The 9,012-nt window shown below is 31.6% G+C and overlaps 1 protein-coding gene across 3 annotated transcripts; it reads left to right on the forward strand.

Moving 5' to 3' along the window:
- Positions 1 to 3,903: 3,903 nt before the first annotated feature.
- LOC111984554 (probable thiol methyltransferase 2) lies at positions 3,904 to 8,291 on the forward strand. 3 transcript variants are annotated; one of them, XM_024016186.2, is made up of 8 exons: positions 3,904 to 4,229; positions 4,570 to 4,700; positions 5,412 to 5,498; positions 6,198 to 6,298; positions 6,377 to 6,476; positions 6,789 to 6,835; positions 7,009 to 7,087; positions 7,998 to 8,291. In XM_024016186.2, the coding sequence occupies exons 1-8, from the start codon at positions 3,986 to 3,988 to the stop codon at positions 8,058 to 8,060; spliced, it is 852 nt and encodes a 283-aa protein (XP_023871954.1). In that variant the 5' UTR covers positions 3,904 to 3,985; the 3' UTR covers positions 8,061 to 8,291. The 3 variants fall into 3 exon arrangements, with proteins under 3 accessions (XP_023871954.1, XP_065631042.1, XP_023871955.1); XM_024016187.2 differs by having other exon boundaries at positions 3,907 to 4,229; positions 8,007 to 8,291; XM_065774970.1 differs by lacking the exon at positions 7,998 to 8,291 and having other exon boundaries at positions 3,905 to 4,229; positions 6,789 to 6,821.
- Positions 8,292 to 9,012: the final 721 nt, after the last annotated feature.

The following is a 9,012-nucleotide window of genomic DNA, read 5'->3' on the forward strand; positions in this document are numbered from 1 at the left end:
TCATAAAGAAAACCCTAGAAATTACCCTTGAGAGTTAGAAATTGTCATATCCGTAATCATCTACACAATTCTTTGTAGTTTTCCTCAACTCCTACCTCTCCATATCCATACCCTTAAGAGGTTGCTAGCCCAAAGACTTACCACATTCAATCTGAGTGTAAAGTGAGATTTTGGTGCTGCTGGGAAGCATTGGAAGAAGTCATTCATTGGCAGATGCAATCGGGCTGAATTACGAGATTTGGGAAAGCTAGACAAAACACGGTTTCAAGAAGTGTTGTTGAAGTAGAAGCTTGTAGGGATTAGGTGCATCGGATAGATTAAGCTTGGAGGATCTTTTGCTATTATATATTGATGTTCCTTATGCTCTAATTGTGGTGACAACTGCAAATGGTATTGATGGCAATTTACTCTTTTTTTCTTTTTCTTTTTTTGAGAAAGAGATGACAATTTACTCTATGGATCGGTAATCACAACCATGGCAATTACTATTAAATTTGAAAACGTTGCTGCTTATGATAATATTTCGTTATGGCATGTGGAATGTGAATCATGTTGGAAATTTATCCTAATTCCCAAATTTGTGAGATATAAAAATTAAGATGAAAAATTGAAAAAAAGAAAACAATCACACATAACACAAGAAATTATGTGGTTTAGCTTCCTACATCTACGAAGTTCAATTGCCTGAAGTCAACATTGAGGGAAAGTCCAATCAGATTTTCAATTAAGTTTTAGTTAGGGTGAAATTTTTATGCCATGTATCAATTTAATTTATTAATTTTACTTGAGATGCGAAAATTAAAATGAAAAATTGCAAGAAAGAAAACAATCACACATGACACAATAAATTATATGGTTTGGCAAATTTCCTACGTCTACGGAGTTCAATTGCCTAAAGTCAACGCTGAGAGAAAATCCAATCAGATATTTCAGATTTCAAATTGAATTTTAGTTAAGGTCAAATTCTTATGCCATCCATCAATTTAATTTATTAATTTTACTTGAGATGTGAAAATTAAAATGAAAAATTGCAAGAAAGAAAACAATCACACATGACACAAAAAATCATGTGGTTCAGCGAATTTCCTATGTCTACGGAGTTCAATTGCCTAACGTCAATGTTGAGAGAAAATTCAATTAGATTTCAAATTGAATTTTAGTTAGGGTCTAATTTTTGTGCCATGTGTCAATTTAATTTATTAGTTTTACTTAAGATGTGAACATTAAAATGAAAAATTGCAAGAAAGAAAGCAATCACACATGACACAATAAACTATGTGGGTCGGCAAATTTTCTACATCCATGGAGTTCAATTGCCTAAAGTCAACGCTGAGAGAAAATCTAATTCAATTTCAAATTGAATTTTAGTTAGGGTAAAATTTTTGTGTCATGTGTCAATTTAATTTATTAATTTTACTTGAGATGTGAAAATTAAAATGAAAAATTGCAAGAAAGAAAGCTATCACAAGACTCAATAAATTATATGGTTCGGCAAATTTCCTACGTCTACGGAGTTCAATTGCCTAAAGTCAACGTTGAGAGAAATTCTAATAAGATTTCAAATTGAATTTTAGTTAGGGTCAAATTTTTGTGCCATGTGTCAATTTAATTTATTAAGTTTAATGTAATATTTGTAAAAAACTAGTGTATAACTCCATGCATATGCACGAGTACAATTTAAAACGATCACAATTACATGGATTAAATTATTCATTTATTAGAAGATATTCAAAATATACATCGTATTAGCTTACACCTTTTTTAAACCATACATTTCTAAAAATAAGTAATGGTTTCTCATTATATATATATATATATATATATGTATGTATGTATATATATATGATTTAGAATTTAATTGGATTTAGGCTCTTTGATTTTTCCACCAAATAATTCACTTACCACAAAAATTAAAAACATAGATGAACACGTTGTGGAAAATTGGATTCCAATTGAAATCTAACATAGAATCTAATTGATTTGAGCTCTTTGATTTTTACACTCAATAATTTACTTGTCACAAAATTAAAAATTAAATGGGACATGTGGCGCAAAATTAAGAATCTAATTAAGACCTAATTGAATTTTTCATTTTTCTCTTAGGGTACGTTTGGTACACTGAATAAAAATTACGACAGGAATTGTAATCTTTATTACTAAGAATAAAATGTGTTGTAATGTAATAACTAAACCTATTCATTAGTTTGGTTATGAGTTATAATATTAGAATGAAACTTAACATTTATTTTAGGAAATTTCTTACTCATATAATTATATTTCCTTAAAAATTGTTATTTTTAAATTTAAGAGAGATATGTGTTATTTTTTATGATTTTTTTAATTTATAATTGTTAGATTTATATGAAAAGTTAGTTTACTTGGAAATATATTAAATTTTGAAATTATTGTACTTACTAAGGAATAGCTAATACAACCTTTTAAAGAGGAATAGTTATTCCTCATTTTGAAGAATAGTTATTCATAAGGAATGATTATTAAATGTAATAAAAACATAACCAAACTAAAGAATAATTAAACCATAGGAATAACTATTATATTATAATGCCTATTACAGCCTACCAAACATGCCCTTAGTTTTGGCAATTTATATATATATATATATATAATGAAAATTGAGGATTCCAATTTTTCTTTTTAATGAATGCAATGGATTTGGCATATCTACCGTTGTATGAATCTGCCAAATGGATATTATAATTCTTACCGTATCAAAGTTCAAACATTTAGAATGTTTCATAGTTTTAACTTTTAAGTGTGTTCTCAAAATTCAAAGATGGGTTAGTATTTCTTTTTCTTTTTCTTTGCAACACTCTACATGATCCTAAGCAAAAGCGTGACCGTGAAATATAATATTGTTTGGATACTATTGATGATTTAAGAGCTCGTAAGTATTTGTATACAGTTGCATACAATAATATTGTGGAGGTTACCGCTAGAACTTATGATCTTACTGCCTTAAAATACTTGGGTGCTAGTACTCGCATTAACTTTTAAGTGAGTTTTTACTTTGCAACAAAAAATAACTTTTACGTTCCATATTTTTATTATTTATCATCACTTCCTTATTGATATTTTTTTTTAAAAAGAAATTAAAAAAATATTTTTTACTTAATTTTACAATTTCCATTTTTATGCATGTTCTTCTTTACTTATTTTCTTCTTTCTCAATCTTTTTGGCTTTGATCGAGTCTTCATCTATTTAGTGGGCTCAAATGGACCATAATAGACCAAATTGGAACAAAGTTGACCAAGATAAATCGAAATAGACTAAATAAACTAAAATTAACAATCTCAATATATCACGTGTAGTGAGTTGTATGTAAGCCGTAACAAATGTCATGATTTGTTTAATTAGCTAATGAATTGTTTAAATAATACATATGAACAGTCTTACGTATTGTATGTAGTGAGTTGTAAAAGACAACTCCAAGCATGTTTAGTAGCTAAACTTTGCCCAATTAACAAATGGAAACAAAAATAACAATAAAAAATATGGCAAATTACAATTTATCTACCTGTAGTTTGGCTGAAATTTAAGTTACTTACTTGTGATTTAACATTTGACACTTTATCCACCTGAGATTTGAATAAAATTTAAGTTGTCTACATGTGATTTGAAATCCTATAATGCTAGTGTTTTGCTAGTTTTTTTTTTTTTTTTTTTTTGTATTTTTGGAGAAGAAATATAAAAGTAGAGAAAAATTATGTATTTAGTCTTGTTTTTAACAGAGTTGGATTAAAGAAATCTAACTAAGCTATCCTCAGATAGGTAATGTATAAATTTTAAATAACAGATAAAGCAACTAAAATTTCAGCAATCTAGATGTGGGTAATTAATAATTTACCTTAAAAAATACATCTCAAGTGGGCTACTTGGGTATGGATTATGTACTATGGACTTGGCATGGCAAATTGATAGATAGGAAAGGGGAGAAACAGAAGGTCTCAATTTGGGCATTATGCAATGCAATCCCTCTCACACTCGCGTTTGCTGGGTCACACATACGCTACGGCGCTCATCCCGTTTCGAAACTTGCCATCAATCATACGGACCTTTTGGTCCACAAACGCTGGAATTCGTGGTACGAAACCGAGGAAGATGGAGAAAAGGGTTGAAAATAAAAATAGTGTAACTGTGGAGAGCACCACAAGATTAAACAACCCCGGTGTTGATAAGCTTCAACAACTCGTACACAAGGATTCTACTGGTACCAACCAAAAACAACTTTTTTTTTCTTTTTTCTTTTTTTGGGTTTTTAAGATGGTTTTGTCAAATGGGTATGCCGATTTTGTTTAAAAGATGTGATTTTTTTTTTCTGTTGGGTTTTGGTTCTTTCTTGTATTAACTTTGTATTTCTATTGTAATGGGTCCTAAGAACATGAAAATGACTTGGTTGAGTGATAAGTTTATGTTTGTATCAATGTTATTAATATATCTCATAATATGGCAGAAATGTGAAAATTGCACACATTCAGATTGTACTATGGATGGAATGTGATTTTTGTGGTTGTTCAGTACTCATTTTGTTGTATGTTAACTCATATCAGATGGTTGGGAAAAGAGTTGGGAGCAAGGTGTGATCCCATGGGATTTAGGACAACCGACACCAATTTTTGTACATCTTCATCAGACAGGAGCTCTTCCCAAGGGTAGGGCTTTAGTCCCTGGTTGTGGCAGTGTAAGTTCTATGGTTCATACTTACAAGATATTACTTTCTGATATATTAATTCAATTTCTTATATATTTATGCAAGATTTGAGTCCTCTGCATGTCAATATTTTGTATCTGTTTCCTTTTTCTTGGTTTTCTATCTAAATATTTTCTATCAGGAAGATTAGTCCCTTGAGGATCCATCATCAATGATTAATTGGGTCAATGATCCTGTAGAAAATCTACATGTGATCTTATGTTTGATGAAATTATAATTTGTGGAGAAAAATAATGACACCTTGTTTTAAGATTAATTCAGTGATCATTAATGACATCTTAAAATATGGTAGACGATATTTGACACGATATCTATCTCATCCCAGTGAAGGGGACCCAAAAAAAATATAAAAGATTAAACAATAACGATTAAATCTCTCTGCAATTGAGTTTGAAGTTGAAGCAAAATTCAGTTGTTTAATGAATTCCTGATGCAATTATTCGATTGTATCAAAAATCAATCACTTGGTATCTTTCCTCACTCCTCCTTTCACACACATGGAATTTTAACTACAAATTGATCAAGCATTACTAAAAAGGGGACAAGGTGTAGTGTATATCTTTCCTCCCCCTTTACCCTGTCTGCATGTTACATTATTTATGTGCCGTTCTTATATCTTTACTGTTCGCTAGCATTTTAGCTTGCTATTGTGGCCAACAACAAATTGCTCAAATATGGCAGGGTTATGATGTAGCAGCAATTGCATGCCCTGAACGCTATGTTGTTGGATTGGATATATCAGACATTGCCATTAAGAAAGCAGTGGAGGTAAGAGCAGTTGGTCAGAAAATTCTGATTTCACTAAGGCTTGCAATCTCTTAGAAAGAAAGGACACCCGAAAGTTTTTACTTTTTACCATTTCATTTTCTGTTTCCTTTGGAGAAACAACCATGTATGTGGCTATGATGATATAATTGAATTATTAAAACTGAATTACCCATGTTTATTTTGCCATTACTGTCTAATTTATCAACTTTTTGGAATGCCTCCCTGAACTGGTTGTTATTCAGCATTTCTGAATTGGATTAGGAACTACAGCTGGGTTACCCCAGCTTCTCACAGTTGTATTAAGGACAGGGATTAGATGTATCGCACTTGTGATCTCTGTTAGATTGGATTAGGAACAATAACAGGGTTGTTCTAATTTCTGAAAACATGCCATTATTCATTTTCAGATTAAAATTGATGCTTAGGAAATTTATGTTATAGAAAAATTTAGAGCACTGTAAAGACCAATTACTATGGCGATCATTTGCAAACGTCTTGCGTGGGGATTACCTAGACCAATAGAGAGTTGAACCTGATAGATTCAGTTACTATTTCATAAGAAGCTGGTATTTTTGTGACTATAACTTGTGATAAGTCATGGAATCTAAATTATTTTACAGTTTAAAGAGGTGATCTAGTATAGGTTTTCATCTCTTTCTTTACTTCTCATTTTAATAGTCTGTTCTAATGTTAATGCAGTTGTCTTCCTCATTACCGAATGCAAGTTATTTTAACTTCTTAAAGGCGGACTTTTTCACTTGGAATCCAAGTGAATTGTTTGATCTCATTCTCGATTATACGTGAGTTGGCATGAATGGTGGTTTAGTTGTCCGTGAGAAGAATCTCTATATGATCATATTTTAATGGAGAATTTACAGGTTCTTTTGTGCCATTGAACCAGACATGAGGTTGGCTTGGGCACAGAGAATTCGTGATTTATTGAAACCTGGTGGAGAGCTCATAACACTAATGTTTCCAGTAATGATCTTAATTCCTCATTAATTTTTCCCACTTATTTTCTCTTTGTTTATTCTTGTTTGCATGTGAAAAACACTATCATATGATATTTGATTAGACATTCCACAATCTTACCTTCTCATCTTTTCTTTTCTTTTCTTTTTCCACAATCTTACCTGCTTTTCTTCTCAATAGCCATGTCCTTAGAATTTTAGGGACCTTCCAATTTTTAAAGTGAAGTTCAGATTAATTAGTGAAATTTCAGAATTTATAAATGTTTGTGAAAATGGTTTCCTTATGGCTCTGTTGAAACTAAATTTTTCGTGATGGCAGATCAGCGATCATGTTGGTGGACCCCCATTCAAAGTATCAATTTCAGAGTACACACTTATTTACTTTTTTCTTTTTTCCTTTTTTGCCTGCCCTTCCCTTGGGGGTTGGGAGGCTTGGTAGTTTGAATCTAGTATCGATATCACTGAAGAAACTTTTGCATGGATGTTTGTCTACACTAACAACTTTTTTTTTTCAAACTTACTAATTTAAATCTTTGCAGTTATGAAGAGGTATTACTTCCCATGGGCTTTAGGGAAGTATCCATTGTGGATAATGAATTGGCTATTGGACCACGCAAGGTATGTCAAAACATTTTCTCCTAGTTCAGTAGAACACGCAATGTAGAGCTTGCAAAATCAAGCATGCTAATCACATGATAATAAGTTCTCTAAGATACATGGTACACTTTGAAAAGTCAACAAAGGTGTAATAACAGCCATTGGGACAGCCTGCTAGCTTACAGATAAATCTAACACACTCACACGAGAGTCTTGACAAGAGTGAAGTAATTTATTTGTATAATTTCCTTTGCATAGGTACTTGTATCACTTATCATGTGTATCATTCTTTGTTTTATTGTTTTGATTTGTTGAAATTTTGTTTATTGAAGTTTTTCCATCATTGTTTTTGACAACTTGTTATTAAACATCATCTCTTTAACCTTGCTAAATACTTTTATTGATGTTTTATTTGAGGCATTAAAGTTCAAAAATGGGTTGAATTTCACTGAATGAGATACTTGTCTTGGTATTTTGCAACTCGCCACTAAAAGTTGATTTTGTGGACAGATATTCCACTCTAAATTACCAAGTTGGCTATCTTATACTTTGAGGGAGGAGATAAATGAGTTTGGAAATGGAGTGGGCATTTAGAAATATCTTCAGTTTGACCAGGATATTTTATACTGCACCAAACACTTGAAAACAATAAACATGTTTTCCTCTGATAAACATAACTTAAGTGTTCCCTGTAATCCTCTCTCAAAAAACAAAAAAGCGTTCCCTGTAGTGGTCTGATGTACAAGTTGATCGAATGCCTTACACACACTCACTTGCACCCACTCATGATTTCTGAGAAAGAGGAATGTTCCTAGAAAGAGTGAGGAAAATTAATTAGTAACTTTCTGTCTGGGGAGTTTAGAAGTTTAATGAATTTTTCGTTTAGATATCATAATACCCTTTAAAGTGCTCTAACAATTGGTTTTATTAGCTTTTACAGGGAAGAGAGAAGCTTGGCAGGTGGAAGAGGTCCCTAGCCCAATGCTCACTATGATAACGTCGGTCGTCTTGTGAAAAGTGGAGCACTTGGGGACATTGAAGTTGTTCACGTATTGATTATGACAATAAAACATAAAGAATCGTTATAATAATTTGATTATTGTAAAATGTTATCAATAAGTCTAGCGACACAACTTTTACCTGCAATTTTGAATTTATTTGTTGATATATGCAGTTCTATGTAGCCCTATACTATAAAGTTAAAAAAGAGATTTGGTTCAGGTAATTTTTCTTATTCCCTATTTCCCTTCACCCCAATGTAAAAAGTAAAATTTTTTAAATTTTTTTGGGTTTTATTTGGGATATTTTCACACAAACAGAGAGCGGATAAGATATGATCTTGACACACAACTTTTGCCGTATATAATTCGTAAACTCCATGTTTTACCCTCACATCCTCTAACTTGTGTTGGCCTTACTAATCACTAACCTCCACTTTGGTGAATTTCAGACAGTTGAAAAACATTCAAATACAACCAATTTTAGTTCATTTGGATCATGGTGGAGAAATTTAAGAACCCCAAAGATTACTTGATAAAAATTTCAACTCTAATTTTGAAATCTCCCTCAGTTCAAATTCGATTTTGTAGCATAAGTTAAACTGAGAGAAACTTCCATGCTTTTTAAGATGGCAACTCATTTAGAGCATTCGCACCAGTCAATGGAAAATCATGTAAAATAGAAAAAAAAAAAAAGTTGTTTTTACACATTTTGCTTCAAAACTACACTACATCAGTCTTTCTAAAAATGTTTAAAACTGTGTATATCTATACACGAGTTACAGTAACCGTGTAAATTTACATGGTTACTGTAGCTCGTGTATAGATTATTTTATTAATTTTTTTCGCTCCTTTTTTCTCTCTCTTCTCCGTGCTCAACATCCTCAGTAACTTCACCACTTCTCATCTTCTTCTTTTTCCTTAGATACACACAAACACACTCACACA

The sequence above is a fragment of the Quercus suber genome, unplaced genomic scaffold (assembly GCF_002906115.3).
Source record: "Quercus suber isolate HL8 unplaced genomic scaffold, Cork oak 2.0 scaffold_102, whole genome shotgun sequence".
Classification (NCBI taxonomy): Eukaryota; Viridiplantae; Streptophyta; class Magnoliopsida; order Fagales; family Fagaceae; genus Quercus; species Quercus suber.

Bases quoted from the DNA above. Each gene is read 5' to 3' on its own strand.
- LOC111984554 (XM_024016186.2), top strand. From the start codon at position 3,986: ATGCAATCCCTCTCACACTCGCGTTTGCTGGGTCACACATACGCTACG. The intron at 4,230-4,569 runs GTACCAACCAAA...AACTCATATCAG, and splicing joins CGTACACAAGGATTCTACTG to ATGGTTGGGAAAAGAGTTGG. The intron at 6,477-6,788 runs GTAATGATCTTA...TCGTGATGGCAG, and splicing joins TCATAACACTAATGTTTCCA to ATCAGCGATCATGTTGGTGG.